Below are 19,395 nucleotides of genomic sequence, written 5' to 3'. Positions count from 1 at the left end.
TTAACCCATGACGCCATTTTGGCTCTTTCATCTATCTTTATGTGACATCCCCTGGTGACTAATAGGCGAACAGGATTTTCTTTCCTGTGTTGCTGTTTAGGCTCACATCGGTGTGATGTTTAATGGCCCGCAGTGAGGAATTAATAACTTCCCTCAAATGACTTAAAGCAAAATAAACAAGGCCATTTGGAAAATGTAAGGCATGAAAGTAAATACTTGTCAGAAAAATGACTACTCAAGTAAAGTACAGAGACATAAAAATTCTACTTAAGCACAGTAATGAAGTATTTGTACTTCGTTACTTCCCACCTCTGCCTAGTGGTGGCTGAGGTTTGCAGTATCAGTTTCTCAATCAAGAGACCTCCACTCAGATAAAAAACAAACATGTGCACACAAGGGATGTTCCTGGCAATTAATTTCATAGTCGACTAAACGAGGGGGGGAAAAAGTAGACTAACTAGCTAGTCTAAGACTAAGAAACACTCAACTATCATGTTAAATTCGAAAACTGTTTAATGGACTATGTCAAAAAGTGATAAGCAAACAATTTTAAACCATTTATGACATTTTTGGTGTTCATATCGCACTTTTAGACTCTATAAAAGCAAACATAGACCCAGAACCATGGACTGAACTACCAAACTTCTGGTAGATCTAGCTCTATGTCATGCCCAGAAAATGGCAATACGAAGTAAAATAGACATCAGTGCTCCCACCAAAAAAGTCATCAAGGAGGTTTGATTCACAGTCAAATATTCCAACTTCCACTTTAAACCAGCGAGCGTGCAGTGAGTAACATTTAACCTCATTCTTTTCCTACAGTGAAGGATCTAGCCTACCACAATCTGTGATTAGTGGTCATAAGTGGACGGATATCCTCTGAACATGTGCAACAGTATTAGCTCATATGTTTTTCCAAAGCCTTTTTTCTTTTTACATGTAAAGTTATTAACGGGAACAGTAACCTATTAAGATACATTAGATAACTTGATGGTTGAGAGAAAGACAGGATCTCCAAAAGGCAAACATCAGCCAATAATAACAGTGGACTGATACATCGTTCCGACTCTAGTGCAGACAAAGAGCGAGCTATATCTGGGTTTTAGCTACACAGGCAAAGCTTGTTAAAAAGATCAATTCAGTGGCAGATTCCACAGAAGTCTGACAGTAAATAAGTACAGAATATCAATATTTTTATCCCTAAGAGATACTCTTAACTCACTGAGTGTAAGACAATCAGTGATTGAACAACACCATGTGAAAACGGTTGTGCTTTAAACCTAAAGGCAATAAATACAATGTAAGAAACTGGATCAAGTGGATCAATGCACTGTCTTCATTTGTTTCTGCAGAGCACGGAGCTTCTGGCTATCAGGATACAATAGGAAGCTGACAACACAAGGAAAACATTGGGAGTGCTGGGAAATGCACATACTGTAGTGCCGTCAGCCAGCAACAGTAATTACAGACTGGATTGAAGAAAACCAGGAAGGAACCCTCTGTAGACCTGATAAGCAGGCAGCTTGCCTCTGAAAACATTGCACTCATGTGGACTTCAGCATGTGGGCTCTGCCCTCCACCAGGCCCCAAAGCTCCACAGTATTATCTCAGCTCTCAGAAATCTGGCTGCGTGTTCAGGCAGCATTGCCAAAACAAAGGAAGATTTGTCATGAGATAGGTAGAAAGACTGACAGATCACAGTATACATCAGTCAACTTCAGAGGGGGAATGGTCTAAATTCACTCAAACGGGAGCAGACTTGTGAAGCTTCGGGGCTGCTTTCTGGAGGCCCATTTGACCTGCAAGGAGTGTTCTCCACATGGCTCTATCAGAGAATGATTTATCAGGAGTCGCACTGACACGAACAATTCACAGGAGCAATTATTACATCTACCTACACGTTATTAGAAGTCCTTACAGTCTCCTTAATAAACCAATAAACGGACTCACGACAACCTAACATTACATATCAGTGAACTTGGACCACTCACACCACAGAGAGGCACATTAAAGGTTTGGACAGCCGTGTATCACTGCCTGGCAGGAACAGCAGCTTCTGTACGCCAGCAATCATGAAAGCTAGTCTTGGAATAGACAAGTGTCATGTTGCAAAAGAAAACAGCACATGATATGAAAGGACATCGTCACAAGCAAAAACATGTAAACAAGAGACTCTGTAAACTAGATTAGTGCCAGAAAAACCCACAAAATTGCACAAAGTTCAACCCAATAAGAGTCAGAGTTTGGTACCATCAGGCTAACGCTCCAGGTGATGCACTGCAGCAACAAAGTGGCCGATCTCCCTGAGACGCCGCTTGTCCAGACTCTTCCTGTGGAGTACGCCTGGTTTCCTGTGCAGATCAAAGCTTGGATGGAGTCAGCAGCTGTAAAATTCCATCTCTACGGTTTTTAGGGATAACAAAGGTGTTTTTAAATTGGCCTCTGTGCTGTCATAGAATACCTGTTAATGATGTTCTGGGTAAAATTACTACAGCTGTGTCGGTCCTTCAGTGGCTCCAGCTTAACTGTGTTTATATGCGATATGTGCCAATGTTGCAATGTAGAAACGGGGAAGCAGAAATGTGTTTGTTTGCTGTCCTATTTTAAGCTGACCTGAAGTGGCAGAGATGACTCCTACGAGTCAAATGGGAACTTTAACCATGGCGCCGACGATTAAGCAGCAGGCCACGCAGAACGACGGGCCACACCTATCTCTCAGAGCTCCTGTCTCTTTTAGTGTAGCTGATGCCTGGACACATGCGCCTGTTTTTTATGCTGTGGAACAAGGAAGGAAACATATTGCAGAGAGGAAGGAGAAAGTTTACAACACCTCCCTGGCAATAATGACTACAAGCTTCCACTCTGGGTCAGTGTATCAGGCTATGTGAAACTCATTGTTTTTACTGTACCACACATATTTTTAACAATTCAGTTCACAGAGACATTCAGTGATTTTAATACTCGACAAGCTCACAAGTAGATGTCTTGATGACTGTAACCATCTAACCTAATCCTAACCAAGCAACAAACACTGTTTCAGAGGCAGAACTGGGTCGAAACATCATGAACTGTGAAATGTATTAGCACAATCACGACCTTCACAATCATGAATATGATTCAAAAGTCCCACAGTTTCACCAATCATTAATACTAAAAAAGGAACGAAACAATTTTTTAAAAAAGGAAGGGAGGAAAGCCATCCACTGTGGCAACTCGTTAAGGGAGCCGGTGGCAAATTTCCCTTCAACTCAACCTGACTTCATATTTTTCACCTGGGTGCCTGCACACCACCTGCAAGATAAGCCCCTGTTGCACAGATCTAGAAACTGCTCACCAACCCTGTTCCACCCCAAAGATCCTTGCGGCCTCTATCAAACATTAAAAAGACTAAAATTCAAATTTTCATTTGTTAGATGTTTGACATCTGAGGATACACATATTTCAGATCAGATGGTTTTTTTTTACTACAACTTCACCTACTTCCAAGTCTAAAACAGCTGAACTCAAGCAACACTTATCATATGAAGAACAACTTGACCTTGACCATGACCTTGATCAGGTGACCCTGAATCCTCCCTTAGTTCGCTGCAATAGGCCTAGGCTGCCAGGGGCTTCCCACAATGCACTAAATGTTTCGTGTTCACTCACCTTCTTCACCCACTATGTGCTTCACACCACTTTTCATTTAATCATTAGTTATTAATCTCTCTTCCAGAGCAGGTTTTTTGTGCTGTCTTCCTTCCCTCAGCCCAACCTGTCATCGCAGATAGCTGGCCCTCGGTGAGCCTGGCTTTTCCTGTTAAAGGGAATTTTTCCTTCCCACAGTCTAACATTCACACACTTACACTCCAGTAGATACGTCTTGCCCAAGAATACTTTGGCATGCGGAGTGGAGGAATCAAGGATTGAACTACCAGCCTTCTGATCACCGAGCATGAGCCACAGCTGGCCTTTAACGTTTAACGCAGAAAACAGACAGGGAGCGCATGCAGGTGTAACACTCAAACACTCCAGCAGGCCAGTGGATTTAAACCCAGGCTCTTCTTACTGTGAGGTGATTACTAGCGCTTACTAGTGTTGACCATCACACAACCATGCCACCCACTGTGCGTATATAAATTTACCTGTTTTGTCAGGCAAAGGTCTTAAAACCCTGATAACTATCCTGAAACTAAAGACAGACTTTGGTCTATTAAATAACGTTTCTGTTAGATCCTTCATAAGGACCATAAAACTGTAGTTCCTCAGTTGGCACCATGAGTCAAGGGATTGTGCAGCTTTCTGCACTCACTGAACCTCCAAGGACTGTTGTTAGGTTAAACTCCAGTAAAGCTGGTAATTGCAAACTAAAAATGAAATGCTGCCATGGGAATTTGCAGATGTAAGCTACTGAACGCTGTCACACTCATTTTTTCCCCTCAACATTTTGCCAACAGTAAAGTGGCAGTTTAAAAATGGGGACGTTTATATGCCTCTGTTCCACCAGTCAGTTTGTCGCACTGGTTCCTCATGTGTTCGAGAATCTGACGTACAGCCCTATTGCTGCTTGATGTTTGTGTATTCTTTCAGATGTACAGTACACTTCAGTGCTAAAAGGAGACAACCAGGAATCACAGATGAATCTGTGATAGCTCACCATGTTTGACGCACGAGCGTCAAAGCCACTGAGGCAAGAATATACAGTTTACTGTGACTTCCAACGCATTTTACATCATAATGCATGAAGCCAAACAAAGGGTAAATGAAGGGGGAATTTGAGCGAGAGGAGAATTCTGCGGTTGCACTTCGATGTTGATGCAGAAAGAGGTTGTTTACTATAAAATACAAAGTCCAGCAGGGATTAAAACAAACAAACAAAAAACCACTCTTTCCATGCTGGAGAATAATCTTTCATTCTCACAGTTCGATGGGCAAACGTAAGCTGTATCTAAACTTCACATTCTTAAACTACACAGGAAATGATTACTCACACAGCAGTAGGAAGAAGCGCTACCGCTATTTGTATGACTCTTTAGAGCTTCCAGAAAACGGTCTCATGAATCATCTCCCAAGCCATATGAAACATCGCAGGCCGCGAGCTCGTGCAGTATGTTGAAACACATGGAAGAAGGATAAACAAATTAGTCCAGGCTGAAGGGCTTTTCCCTGCTTCATCAGGAAGACCTGCTAGATCCAAGGTCCAGCTGTGTATTAACTTGTAGTTACACTGCAAAACATTAACAGGTGGCTTCTGCCTCTCATTGAGCTTCTTTTTAGTAGCCGGCCTGTAAAGGCTGCCAAAACCACACCTTTCTTTATTATGCAACGTATGTCGGTGTGCAGCTCAAAATAAATAAAGGCTGAGGTGGTATTTAGAGTCTAGAAGCCACTGAGTAGGTGGTTGTGAGAGGAAGAGTTAACTAACCGGCAGCTTTACCTTTTTGAACTTCGATGCATAGAAAAGATCTCATTCCGGGTTTTAAATAAAGGTCCCTGGAGTCATGTTTGACAGGCTGGCACGCTACACAAGATTTATGGCTTACAGCAGCACAACAACACCAAAAACAAACAACAAAACTAAAGTAGGCTGGGCGAAGTGCAGATAACCTTTTTTGTTATCAGAGAATAGGAACGAGCCTCTGTCAGATGTCTGACTGCTCTCAGGCAGCCTTCAACCTGGAGGCGATATGATCACGCTTCAGTTTTTGGCACCAGTCCAGAAAGCTCCAACGACATGAGAAGCAGTGATCGTGGATAAATCAGTAATTATTCCACCTACGAAACAGCATATAAAGTAATGACTGGAGTGAATCCTGGATTTTTCGCTAACAGCGTGCCTGTCATTCATTCCCGGTGTAATAACTGCTAACTTTGATCGCGTTGCTTAACAGGATCAAAAACTTCTATCAGGTGTCTCACGGTCACACCTCCCACAGCTGGCACTAATAACATCAGAAACGTACACAGCGTGAAAGAGCAGAACTTACCTTGTGCGTCTGATATGCGCAAGCTCGCCTTTCTGCCTGAGCTTACGGTTAATCGAGCTGCGGGACTGCTGTGGAAAGTAAAGTGCGTCCTCAGTCAGACTGACAGGCAGTAGTTTCTGTGCAGCTGCGTCCAGCGATTAAGGGGCGGTGCTCTAACGTGGGACAGATCCCACGTGGGCACAGCGCCTGTGGCTGCTGTTTAATCCACACTTTCTCAGGGAAGGACACCACTCCGCCGACCACCTGCTGTCTGCGCGGAAAGCAGGTGAGAGCTGCCGGCACAACACACTGGATCCACCCCTGAATAAAGGATTACCAACGTAAATTAATACTTCAAATCAAAAATACTTTTATTTATAAAGATGATTAAGTCGTTATTACTGAGGAAGATCCAACTACACTAACTAAACACATCTAACTAAACCTGTAAATACCAAAAAGTTATTCGGGTGGAAGAATCTCTTTTTACACGAGACTACGAGGCGCCAGAAACTCCACTTAGTCAACACTGTGGGTCATGTTTTGCAGCTTGTCAGCAGGAAATGTACAAAACCACAGCATCGTGGACAAAACCTGTGAGCAAACCATTTGAAAAAAGGCTTAAAATAGGCGGCAAGGACAGATATAGGTTTATTTTTAAAGTGCGTTGCGCCATCTTGTGGCCTGTTTTTGAAATAGAAAGAAAACTACCACGTCTCGCGCTTTGTTTGAGCGGGTTTCCACTGGTACGCTGGACCGGTGAACACCGGGGTTGGTTGACAGATTGCTTGTTACTGCCACATCAGTGTGCAGTGTGGATTTCTGTCACACATATATCACACATTTGACCTGACAATAAGCCCATTTTGCAGTTCTGTTTGTGGAAAACTTTGAGATGAAGACATATTTTGTCAGTTTCTTGGGTCAGAGTGATGTTTTTTGTGCGTGTTGTTGTATTTGTTTTAATAGCTCTTAAACAAAATGAGTCATTTCAGGGGAGACTTCTTTGAAAGAAAAATGAAGACACGACTAAATTATTTATTTTATTGTGTGACTCCTTTTTTTATATATTCATTTATTTTTGCAAGACGTTTTGTGGCGAGCCCAAGAAAGCAATGTCTATCAAAACTGGTCTTTTTTAAAATTTTATTTTAATGCTTGCCTTTTTTTTTTTTTTTTTTTAAAAAGAACTTTATTGGACAAACAGTGCGTATACAACATACGAACAGATGAAGTATACAAAAGAATAGAACACGAACACACAAAACCAGGGGTAAAAATAATAATTATATGAATACACGCAAAAATTCACATATATATGATGTTTTAAGAGCTTTTTTGTTGGTGGAGTCTGATACTGATTGGATGTAAAATTCCACATCCTTAAGAAAATGACAGAAATATGGTGTTTTATAAGTAAACTTACATTTATGAATAAAAAATGTAGCTAAAAGTATTAACAAATTTATTACTGCCAAAACTTATCTCACAACAATCGTACCCCTGGAAATCGAGGGGTTTACGTTTGTCATGACTGACTTGTGTGACTCTTACATCAAGACTACCAACATTCAAATATCCAAAGCGGGTGTTTAAATGTTGGTAGTCTTAAACAAAACCTTTGTTATTGGATAATTGCTTGGCAAAGTGTCAAATTTTATTTAGACTTTTTACTTGCCTAAAAGTTATAATCCTACTGAAGAAGCCGAATAGTGCACATAAATTAATCATCAAAATGCAGTCAAGCAAAAAAAGAAAGAATACTAATTAAATTAGTAATGCTACTCAGTCATATGGAAAGATTTAAGGCCAATGTGTGACACATCTTTATTTTTTTACATTTTAATGTACATAATGATTATTTTATTAGATTTTTATTTTCAATTTTTGTTTTTACATTGATTCCACCAAATACAAACACAAATTAAATATATGCTGACTTTCTAGATGGAAGTAAATGTAAATTATATAATCTATAAAATGATGTAAAAGTATTTTTTTATTGCTTACAAGTACATCCATCCATCCATCTGCTTATGCCGAGCTGGTTTGCGGGGAAACAGCCTAAGCAGAGAAGCCCAGACCTCCCTCTCCCCACCCACCTCCTGGATGGCCGAACTCATCACCTTTCAGAGAAAGCTCATTTCTGCCGCTTATTTCCGTGATCTCATTCTTTTGGTCACTATCCACAAATCATGACCACAGGTGAGGTTAAGGATGTAGACCGACCGGTACATTGAGAGCTTGTCTTTTACTCTCAGCTGTCTCTTCACAACGACAGACTGATACAGTGGTTGCAGTGATGCAGATGCTGTATCAGTCCATCTGTCGAGCTCCTGCTCCCTTCTCCCGTCACTTGTGAACAAGACCCCAAGATACTTAAACTCCTCTATTTGGGGCAGGAATTTGTCCCTGTCCTTGACAGAGTCCAACACCCACCGGACCCACAAGTCTGACTTATTTCTAGCTGTGCAGACCAAGCTCTTGCAACAGGTTGCATAAGCATTTAGCTTATGCAAAGACATCCAGTTAGTGGGGACAGGTTAACTGATCAATGTAAATTGCCCATAGGTGTAAATGCGGGTGTGAATGTGAGTGGGACTGGTTGTCTGTCTCTGTGTTTTAGCGACAGACTGGCAACTTGTCCAGGGTGTACCCTGCCTCTCGCCCTATGACAGCTGGGATAGGCTCCATCTGACAGTCATCAGCATAAAAGTGAAATGCAATGCTGTGTTTTCTCAATATAAAACCAAGAGGGAGCAGACATAAAGAAAGGAGGAGGGGCCCTAGAACTGAGCCCTGTGGGACACCGCACAAGAGATGAGCGGAGGACGACACATGGGCTGTATCCCAATTCAGGGTCTGCAGCCTTAAAGTACGCAGCCTTAACGGTCCACAAGGGCCGCGTACTTAAAGACCGCTAAGGCCGGAAGTGCGAGGCTTGTGAAATGGGACGTCTAGCCTGCCCAGGTTGCCTAGCAACCATGATACTAACAGCTGGAAACGTTTCATACAGCTTTGTTTGACAGAAATGAAGGAGGAAATCTTTTGTTCATTTGTTTGTTTGTTTCTACATGAGCTTTGATCATTATCTGTAAGATTAAGGTCAGCTATTGAACTGCGTATATTTTAAAGTAAAGGCTTTAAAACCAAGTTAGTACAAACGTTACTAATGTCACATAACTTTGCTGGCATGTGGCCAACAGTAATGTTTTAATGTTCTTCGTTATTAAACATTTGCACATAAATAAGTGACATAATATTCAGTACTTACTTAAAGTTTACTCTTCGGGCGCCCCTCATCCGCCGTTTTTTTCCGGCAAAATTATCCACACCCACCGCCGCGCTACGCATTCTGGGATATGTTGGGCCACGAAGTCTACACCGCCACATCCTTAAAATTCAGGGAAATGAAGGACGCTTTTTTTTTTTTTTTAATTTTATTGCTATGTCTGGTTTTATTACTATGCGCATATTAGTAGTGTACAGCACTTTGGTCTACCAGGTGTGTTTTTAAAGTGCTATATAAATAAATAAATGATGATGAATGATGATTTGAGGGCCGCATTTCGAGCAGCCTTCGAATTGGGACAGCCTTCGTCGCGTCGCTGTGACGTAATCGGCCTTAAAATGCGGCCTTTAAGGCTGCAGACAGCCATGGTCACAGAGACTGACATAAAATGTTCACTCTGCCAAGTAGAGCCTGAACCACTCCAGTGTTGTGCCTCTTATGCCCACAGACTGCTCCCAATGAGAGAGTAAAATGTCACGATCCACTGTATCAAACGCAGCTGTCAAATCTAAAAGCACAAGAACAAGACAGTCGCCAGCATCAGTAGCTAAAAATCTGTCATTAAAATTTTTTTAAATGGCTGATTCAGTGCTATGTAAGGATGTAAAACCAGACTGGAAAACCTCTAGTTTGCTGCCACGTCCCAAAGAAACAATAACCACAGACACCCAAGAAATAACTGTGGATAATCCCAACGAGATCTCTGAGGGAAAACTGCAAACTGCGAGAGAGTACTTACATGTTGAGGGGTTGCCTCAATGGACTCCTCAACAAAAGAAGGAATTTCCTTCATGTTGATACCTTTGCCGATTCAGAAATGCAACTTGAGGGGAAAAAACAAACATCTGGAGGAGGAAAACCAAATACTGAAGAAAGAGAACATGGAGGTGGAAAACGTTATGCAGCCTCAAGAACTGGAAAACATAAAAAGCCACTATGCACAGCTGGAGAAAAAACAAAAAACCTAAACAGCTGGAGCACAAATATGAAATAATGGAGAGAAAGATGCATCTGAAAGTGGCAGAGCTTGAAGAAAAGCTGAACGATGCCCACTTGATAACTGAAATAGAAAATGACTACAAGCAATATCAGCTAAACAAACACATGGAAGCCAAACAACAACTGCAGGAGAAATGTCAAGAGTTTGAGCTGAAGAACCAAAGGCTGCAGAATAGAAATGCAGAAACAGGAGAAAACAAAACAAGTGGAAGACTACAAAAAAGGAAAAAACATTTCTGGCTCCTCAGGTCCAAGTAAGGTGAGGATGAAACCGAGAAAAAAAGAAAAGGAAAAAAGGTTTTTCCCGGGTACTGCGGTTTTCCTCCCACAACTCAAAAAACACAAAACATAGGCAAATTGGCACAGAAAAATTTTCCTAAACAAACAATAAAAAATGTATTGGCAAACAAACTTTGCTGAACATGCCTGCTTCTTTGGATAACTTTAACTGTAAAGCCTATTTGGCTATAGGTTTGAAACCTGTGTTAGAGTTAGTGTTAGGAGTGTGTAATAATAATAAAAATAATCATCCTCTTGTCATTGGGTACAGCTACAAGTGTACTTTCAGGATGTAGCAGATGTAAAAGCTGCATCTCAGACACTTCAAGCATCAGCATGTTAAATGTTAAAGTCGATGGCAATACAATGAGGTGAGTAGGTGAATTTTGTCAAAAAATGTGTGCAATTGCAGGACAGTCCAGGGATTATTTTATTTTATTTATTTATTTATTTTACGTACGGGAAATTGACAGATGGATTGGTGCTGCCCCTGCAGTGATGCGGACACTGTTCCGATCAGTCGTGGTGAAGACTGTGGGTAGTGACGTGAGTAGAGCCGCTGCTGCTCCATATTGAAAGAAGCCAGTGGAGGAGGTTCGGGTATGCCTCCTGAGTGAGGTGTTCCAGGTATGCCCACAGGGCAGACCCAGGACACGCTGGAGAGATGATATCTCTCAGCTGGCCTGGGAACACCTTGGTGTTCACCCGGAAAGGAGGTGGCTAGGGAGAGGGAGGTCTGGACTTGTCTGCTTAGGCTGCTGCCCTGACCTGGTGGAGTTTCTTAATGTAAAACTCATTGTTGCAGCCAGGGGCAGCACAAAACTGATTTTTAGTTTTAGTGTCCTCGTTTTCCTCTTTGTTCTCGATACTGTCAGTAGTTAGCTAACATAAACTAATGCTAGTCCGTTAGCCGCAATCAACCACATGATGTCGTGTTCCCTACCGACAGAAGATGGCGCTAAAGATGTTTTGAAAACTTTCTCAGCTTCACAGAGTGAATGTCCGTTTTTGAGAACAGGGCTCAATGATGACAGTTTCTCGTAACTGTTTTAGCAGCTAAGGTATACTTCCGCTTACATCACCAGCTTCTGTGTAAAACTGCAAGCACACCTGCGTTTAAAAAAAGTCAGGTTTGATGTGTGTTTTTTTCATTTTATTTCTGTTTTTAACGGCAGTGAAGAAAAACCTCGTCTCTGTTTACCTGGGCTACTTCGAATAGTGGTTAAGCCTGGCCGGAACTATGTTTGAAGTGCGCTGTTAAGTTGTTAACACACAATTAAAACAATGCGCACATTATCAAGTCGGCTTATTTTTCATTGTATGTATCATTTCTATTGTTATTTCACCTGTTAAGGGGCTGTCATGAATGTGAAGGTTTGATGGAAAAACCCTGCAGTGACGGAAACATCAGCTGTGGTGACGCTGTTTGTGTTTCTCAGCATCACAGCCACACCCTCCTCGGAGTGCAGCAGCAGCATCCTCAGCAGCAGCATGGTGCCAGCCATCCTGCTCGTTTTGGCTGTCACAGCAGTCTGCAATGGCATCCTCCCTGAGATAGTGGACCCGGGCATTAGTCACATCCTGGAGGATGACTCTGCACAGGGACAAGCGGAGCCGGACAATGTGTTTGTGGAAGTGGAGCAGCTGCCAGAGGATCCACAGCAAAAGCCCGAGGACTCGTTTCACCAAGTAAGCAGCCAGTTGCACCTCTCACTCAGCTTTTTACATGACATAGAGCATTACCTAACTGCCTGTAGTATGTAGGATCTCAGTGGGTTGTATGATGAAAGTATTTTTTTAAACACTTCAATCTCATGACAGAAAAGAAGATCAGATGCAGCAATAAAGTAACATCAGAGTTATGCATCTTTTACCTGAAATCTGGCTTTGATCCTCTCCAAAATCCTTTCAGATAAATGAGGAGAACTCTCAGTCGAGTCTTCACAATGCAAATGCTTCTGATAAAGTGACTGATAAAGACCAGGTAGGCTAAGAAACAGTAAAGTAAAGTGAGGCACTGTTTGTTTCCCCTTGTGATTGAAACTTAATGTATGTCTCATCTTCACCCAGGAGACAAACAACATTACCACAGTCGACAGTTCTAACGACCTGGAGAACAGAGTCGATCACGTAAGCCCGTCCTGTTTACCTGCACGTTCAAAAAGAAATCTAGCTTTTGTATGACCTTCAGCTGCTCAGTTATCATCACTGAAGAGGTTGCATAACGTCTTGGTGCACCATCACAGCCACTGACTTGGCACTATGTCAGCAAACGAATCAAAAGTGTATTTTTGTCTCCATTCAGCCCTTTTCCTGTGTACAAATAAGTGGTAAAGATGTCAATTCTCAAATGGTCTACTAGGCGTCATATTTAAATAAGTGATGATTATGTGCTTTAGGACTAAAGCTGCAAACACAAAGTGAGGTTATGTAACCAAGCAGTTTTGGACATATGGTGATTAACTGTCAAGTCCAGTTGGGAAGCTTTCTGATAACTCAAGTTTCGTGGCTCGGGGTGTCACAATCCAACCAAAAGCATCAGTCCAAAATATCAACCTAGTTTTTCCTGTATGAGTAAAAGAATCTCCATTTATGTGGTTATCATCTTGCTACATTTACACGCTGTCTCACCGTTTATTTTGGCAAAATCTGTTGGGTGATTTGATGTTAGACACAGAACAGAAAAACTAGGTCAGGTGTCAGTCTAAATAATAAATAGAACCAGAGAAGGTGCCGCATTAATATAAATATGCCGTATGTTTTGTGCTTCAACACCTTCAACTGTACTATGTTGTGAATGTGTATTCAGTTGAGAGTTTCTCTGGCTACAGCTGTCAGACCCATATTTAATATTTAAATGTAATTAGAAAAACGAGGTGGCCTGATGTAGTCTCGCCTCTCTCGTATTTAGGGATGCATCAGTGACGATGACTGTGGAAAGGGACGGTACTGTCTTCACGACCCACATAATGCCAAGTGTCTGCCATGTAAAGCGCTTGATATGGTGAGTCAACCTAAGAGACTTTTCCTGTGGACGTCTTCACTGTTTTCATAATTCTTCTCTAAAGCGCTCTGTTTCTCCTGTCTGACGCTTTCCAACACTCACAACACGATGCACTCTTACATCCAGCCTGCTGAGGTTTCACACTGACTGCATTGCAGTGCGTCCACAAGTGTAATTGGAGTGTGCTGTTTCCAAGCACTCTGTCCTGTGAGCATCTCATGAAAGGGGGGCAGGTTAAATAGGAGCTCTTTCCTTCCATCTGCTCTCTCGGAGAACATAGAGAACAAAAGCGATTCAAATAAAAGTCCTCTTATCTCATTGGTTTTATTCAGGACTCTGTTCTACCTGTGTTGCTTGTTCAGCTGAGTCTCAATTGGATATATTAGTGTTGATGTTGACGTATGAAAAAAGCAGTGGAAGATGATGGCAGCCTGCCAAACAAGGGTAGAGGGAGGATAAATGCACAGAGGACAGGATCTGTGTCTTCTCAAAGTCGCTGACGTGGAAAACTGTGACCTTGCAGTGTCTTAAAGATGTGATATTAGGATCTCTTTCCACTGCAATCACAGATCAGCTGACCTGCTGATCTCATTTATATATTTATATATATTCTTTAAGTCAGCAGGATTGGAGAATAATTAATGCCATTTGTGCTCAATACAATTCAATTCAAATTTATATGTACAACGCCAAATTATAACAACAGTTGCCTTGAGGCACTTTATATTGTAAGGTAAGTAAAAGTAAGTAAGTAAGTAAAATTTATTTATATAGCACATTTCACAGATAAAAATCACAAAGTGCTTTACAATAAGATCAGACATACAAGTTAAAACTAATTAAAAGCCCGTTTGTATAAAAATGTCTTCAGCTGCTTTTTAAAGGAGTCAGAAGAGTCTAGACAGCTTAAAGACAACGGCAGAGAGTTCCACAGCCTAGGTGCCAGTGCCTGGAAAGCCCGATCCCCTTGTGTTTTAAACCTAGTACGTGGGACCACCAGTAGCCTCTGACCTGAAGACCTAAGTGCTCGGGATGAAGCATGAGGTTTCAACAGGTCAGAGATATACTGGGGAGCTTCACCGTGCAGAGCTCTAAAAGTTACAACTAAAATTTTAAAATGAACCCTAAAATTTACAGGCAACCAATGAAGAGAAGCCAAAACTGGAGTAATGTGTGACCTCTTGTTTGTACCAGTTAAAAGTCTTGCCGCTGCATTCTGTACAGACTGAAGGCAATCCAGAGCTGATTTGTTGAGACACGTAAAAAGACCGTTACAATAATCCAAACGAGAAGAGATAAAAGCATGAATAATCATCTCAAGTTCTGCCTTTGACACCAGTAGTCTGAGTTTAGAAATGTTTCTTAGATGATAAAAACAGTTCCGGACAAATTGTTTAGAGTGTTTCTCAAGAGACATTGAACTGTTAAATATAACACCTAAGTTTCTGAGACGCGACTGAAATGAAGGGTCTAAAAAGCTGATATGCTGCCTAATTTAGGTAAGGTAAAACTTAGAATAATACAACAGAGAAAACCCCAACAATCATATAACCTATTTGGAGGCTAACTAAAGGAGAATTCAGGGTCACCTGATCCAGCCCTAACTTTAGGGTTTATCAAAAAGGAAAGTTTTAAGCCTAATCTTAAGAGCATAGATAGTGTCTGTCTCCTGAATAAAAACCGCTGGTTTCACAGAAGAAGTGCCTGAAAGCTGAAGGCTTTGCCTCCCATTCAACTTTTAAATACTCTAGGAACAACAAGTGAGCCTGCAGTGCGAGAGTGAAGTGCTCTAATGGTGTAATATGGTACTATAAGGTCATTAGGATAAGATGGAGTCTGATTATTAAAGACCTTGTATGTGAGGAGCAGGATTTTGAATTCAATTCTGGATTTAACAGGGAGCCAATGAAGGGAAGCCAATATATAAGAGAAATCTGCTCTCTCTTTCTAGTCCCTGTCAGTACTCTTGCTGCAGCATTTTGGATCACGTGAAGGCTTTTCAGGGAGTTTTTAGGACATCCTGATAAAAACAATTTACAGTAGTTCAGCCTAGAAGTAATAAATGCATGAACTAGTTTTTCAGCGTCACTCTGGGACAGGATATTTCTAATTTTAGAGATATTGTGCAAATGGAAGAAAGCAGTCCTACATATTTGTTTAATATGTGCATTGAAGTCAGAAATGACTCTAAGATTCCTCAGTGTTGCTGGAGGCCGAGGTAATGCCATCCAGAGTAAGAATCTGGTTAGATACTGGATTTCTAAGATTTTTAGGGCCGAGTACAGTCACCTCAGTTTTATCTGAATTTAGAAGCAGAATGTTAGAGGTCCCCACAAGCTTGTGGGGATAGGTTAATTGGATAATCCAAATTGCCACTAGGTGTGAATGTGCGAATGAATGTGAGTGCGAATGGTTGTCTGTCCCTGTGTGTTGGCCCTGCAACAGACTGGCGACCTGTCCAGGGTGTACCCCGCCTCTCGCCCTATGACAGCTGGGATAGGCTCCAGCGCCCCCCGCGACCCTGAAAAGGATAAGCGGAAGCGAATGGATGGATGGATGGATGTTAGAGGTCGACCAGGTCTTTATGTCTTTAAGACATTCCTGCAGTTTAACTAATTGGTGTGTGTTATCTGGCTTCATGGATAGATAAGGTTGGGTGTCATCTGCACAGCAATGAAAATGTTTCCTATGCTTTCTGATGATACTGCCTAAAGGAAGCATGTATAATGTAATTCTCCCAGGAATCTCAGTGTTGTTACAGGGGAGGTGCATGCTCTTTTAAAGCATCTGTGTTAGGAGAAGGGTTGCCTGCTGAATTGTTGGCTGTTTGCTCAAATGCTGCTTTTCTTAGTCCTGCACTAAGGATGCAGAGTGCTGTGGCGAACAGCTCTGTGTGTGGGGCCAGTGCAGCCAAAATGCAACCAAGGGAGAGGCCGGAAGCACTTGTCAATACCAGACTGACTGCAGCCCAGACCTCTGCTGTGCTTTCCATAACGGTATGTAGTACAGCATGTGTTTATCAGTCACTACCTACACACCCCCAGAGAACTTACCTTTGTTTTTGTTTTGTGTGATTAGTCCTCCTCTTCCCCGTCTGTTCGGCCAAGCCTATTGAACGTGAGCGCTGCTTTGGTGCCTCAAACCACCTGACTGAGTTGTTGTCCTGGGGCCCGCAAGATGAGGGACCCAGGAAATATTGCCCCTGTGCAGGAGATCTCCACTGTCAAGACCTGGGGTGAGTGCAGTACATATAATCACATAAAACAGATTAAAATACCGGTACCCCAAAAATATTAAAGTTTTATGTATGTATGATGCTGTAGTATTCTCTTTTTTTTTCCTCCACAGAAGAGGGTCAATGTGCCTGAAAGGAGAGGACTCGAGTGAAGAAGACCTGACAGACACGCTGTACTCAGAGATAGACTACATACTTTAGGCTGGGCACGATTTATTAACATTGCCTTGTAAAAAGCTAGACAGACTTCTGAGCTTTTTTCTTTTTTCTTTGCAAAGAGCACTTTCTATTTGCCGGCTTCAGTCAAAGCAGTAAATATTTAGGGCATGGGAAATGGATGGCAGTATATGTAGTGCTAGTTGTGTCATCGGCATGTTGTTTGATGATTCTTTAATCTTTGTAAGGGAATTCTGGGCAAGAGGCACTTGAAGACAGCCACTTTGTAAAACACCTACTTGGCAAGTCCTTTGATGCAGCTTCATTTCTTTGTTGTTGCAGTCATCACAGTGGGGTGATGAAGTGCCTGCCCCCGTTTTCCTGGCATGGCTCATGTCCCCTTGGATTGTCGGGTTGCTCAAAATCAATATGAATTTGTTTGGTGTAATCTCCTTTATCCTAGGATGAAACATGTCCACCATGATGGAAATGGTTCTCTTCCAAGATTACATAATTACTGTTCATAGTTTACAGGGGGAAGGCTAAAATATGAAAATGATGTGAATCAGATGCAGTGGCCTCTGCAGTCTCCAGACTGTGGGAGATTTTGAACCGTCACTTCAACAAGGAGGGATTGCTTGGAAGAACTGAACATGATTTTTGGAGATAGAGACGTTAAATTATCTGGTGATTAGACTCTGACAGACCATCGTGGCAGAATGGAATCCCGGCGGTGATAGGATTTAGGGCAGGACCCCCAAGAGTCTAGACCCTGGTGGTGGCGAAGATGAAGACGAAGCTTGGTTGGAGCGCTGACTGAGGTGTCTGTAAGGTGGAAATGGGGTGGTTGCACAAATGAGAGTCTGAAAGGGAGAATGACAGACAGCACAGTTTTAAACCATGGAAAGTGGAGGTTGATTGGCTCAAAGAAGGCAGACAAGAAGATGATTGGACTAGAGGGAGTGATGCAGAGAACAAAAAGCAGCCTAACACCCTGGAAAGCAGGTTGATGAGCAGATCTTCCATATTGAAGTTTCACGTTAGGCTTTCCATCATCATATAAATACTAAACGAGGGAATAACTTTTGGGAAGATGTTTCATCCCTGCAGCAGAGCTCCGGAGATCTCAGGGCACGCTGAGGCTGCTCTGGTTGGTCATGTGGTCATCTAAACAGAACGGCCTTATTTTGGTTTTGCCTTTAATTTGTCATTCTTCTGTATGTAAATCGTGATGAAAGAAAAAACAGGAAGAGTGTGTGTTTGCAGGCCTGTCTTGAAATGACAATTTACTTTCTTACCCTTGACAGCAAGATAAAAATAACTCTAGACTTTATAAGCTGCTCACTTCGCTGATTATATCTGATCACAGCAGATTGGAGTTTCTTCATGCACTGTATGAAAAATAAAACAGTAGGCATGTAGTTAGAACTGCTCTGCGTATAATGCTGGCATATTTCAGTATGTGGCTTTTTCTATTCCTGCTAACATTTCAATAACTGCTGCCAATGACTGTTTAAAATCTAAGAAGCTTGTTTACTTTTCTAACTGTAGCTGCTTGAAACTTGTACTTGTTTCTTAAGTCGAGAAAGTATTTTTTCCCCCCACAGATGTGTTCTTCTCACAACCTAGCCCTCAACATTTACATTGCAGAGACGACATAGAACATAACCCAATGTTTTTGTGATCTATATTATACAGTTGTTCCTTTCTTTGATGAATCCATGGTGAAATGTTACCTGTGAGATGCTAAATTAAACTGAAGTGATGCTGTGTTTTCAGGTCATCTGAGCAGAATACACAGAAACTAGGAAAACAAATAATGTAGAGTCTCATGCAGTCAAGTTACCCTGCAAATCATTTTGCTGGGAGTGTTATACATACTGAATATTAATTACACCAAAAATTGAAGTAATGTACTGCTTCCTAGTATGGGATTCATAGCAAAATGCCATGTAATCAATAAACTGATAAACCACCATCAACTGTACTTTATAATCGCTCATTCACCAAGTACAAAAACCTGAGCTCAGGAGGGAAAGAAACTCTTTTTCTCCTCTTTTCTCTATTTGGAGGTTGCAACAACCCTCATCAAATATCAGGATTATCATTAAAGACTGACCAGAATGTAGACCCCGTTTGAAAGTACTCAGTAAGACCGAGCAACGTTTTATACATTATATATTCCATAATATAAAAGAAGCTGGATTATTTGAAAAACAAAATATTGGGAGGCAAAAATAAAGTAACCATCAGGATGCTCTAAAATGTATATAATCAGTTCAGATTGCCAAAGACAGGTTCCTTGGGATGTGATATCCCAGTACGGGTTTGTGTTTTGGTAAACACTTCCAAATCACCACTCAGGGTACTCTAACACACATTTTCCTCCCACAAAAATGTTTAAGTCCGTGTGGATGAGCTGCACCATCTCGGCGCTGTGCACTCCCAGAGCAGAGATGGTTAACTTGTGTGGCACGGTGGTGCT

The 19,395-nt window shown here is 41.7% G+C and overlaps 2 protein-coding genes across 12 annotated transcripts in view; one reads left to right on the top strand and one right to left on the bottom strand.

Moving 5' to 3' along the window:
• The window catches only part of mical2a (microtubule associated monooxygenase, calponin and LIM domain containing 2a), a 39,472-nt gene extending 33,375 nt beyond the window's left edge, over nucleotides 1-6,097 (bottom strand). For 4 of the 9 annotated variants that reach the window (XM_006780145.3, XM_006780148.3, XM_006780149.3 and 1 more), the window contains exon 1: nucleotides 5,967-6,096. The gene's annotated coding sequence lies outside the window, so the exon portion shown is untranslated. The other 5 variants (XM_035913698.2, XM_006780147.3, XM_035913668.2 and 2 more) reach the window with 5 other exon arrangements.
• Nucleotides 6,004-18,888, top strand: dkk3a (dickkopf WNT signaling pathway inhibitor 3a). Of its 3 annotated transcripts, none has more exons than XM_006780142.3 (8): nucleotides 6,004-6,231; nucleotides 11,955-12,204; nucleotides 12,428-12,499; nucleotides 12,586-12,645; nucleotides 13,427-13,519; nucleotides 16,371-16,515; nucleotides 16,598-16,754; nucleotides 16,868-18,888. In XM_006780142.3, the coding sequence occupies exons 2-8, from the start codon at nucleotides 12,007-12,009 to the stop codon at nucleotides 16,953-16,955; spliced, it is 813 nt and encodes a 270-aa protein (XP_006780205.1). In that variant the 5' UTR covers nucleotides 6,004-6,231; nucleotides 11,955-12,006; the 3' UTR covers nucleotides 16,956-18,888. The 3 variants fall into 3 exon arrangements, with proteins under 3 accessions (XP_006780205.1, XP_006780207.1, XP_006780206.1); XM_006780144.3 differs by lacking the exon at nucleotides 6,004-6,231 and adding an exon at nucleotides 11,057-11,142; XM_006780143.3 differs by lacking the exon at nucleotides 6,004-6,231 and adding an exon at nucleotides 11,463-11,576.
• The last annotated feature ends 507 nt before the right edge of the window (nucleotides 18,889-19,395 follow it).

This window comes from Neolamprologus brichardi, chromosome 1, assembly GCF_056152115.1.
Source record: "Neolamprologus brichardi isolate AB-2024 chromosome 1, ASM5615211v1, whole genome shotgun sequence".
Classification (NCBI taxonomy): domain Eukaryota; kingdom Metazoa; phylum Chordata; class Actinopteri; order Cichliformes; family Cichlidae; genus Neolamprologus; species Neolamprologus brichardi.
The sequence above is the reverse complement of the archived record's forward strand: the minus strand, read 5'-3'. Positions and strand labels throughout refer to the sequence as shown.

Bases quoted from the DNA above. Each gene is read 5' to 3' on its own strand.
- dkk3a (XM_006780142.3), top strand. From the start codon at position 12,007: ATGGTGCCAGCCATCCTGCTCGTTTTGGCTGTCACAGCAGTCTGCAAT. The intron at 13,520-16,370 runs GTGAGTCAACCT...TGCTTTTCTTAG, and splicing joins CATGTAAAGCGCTTGATATG to TCCTGCACTAAGGATGCAGA. The intron at 16,516-16,597 runs GTATGTAGTACA...TTGTGTGATTAG, and splicing joins CTGCTGTGCTTTCCATAACG to TCCTCCTCTTCCCCGTCTGT.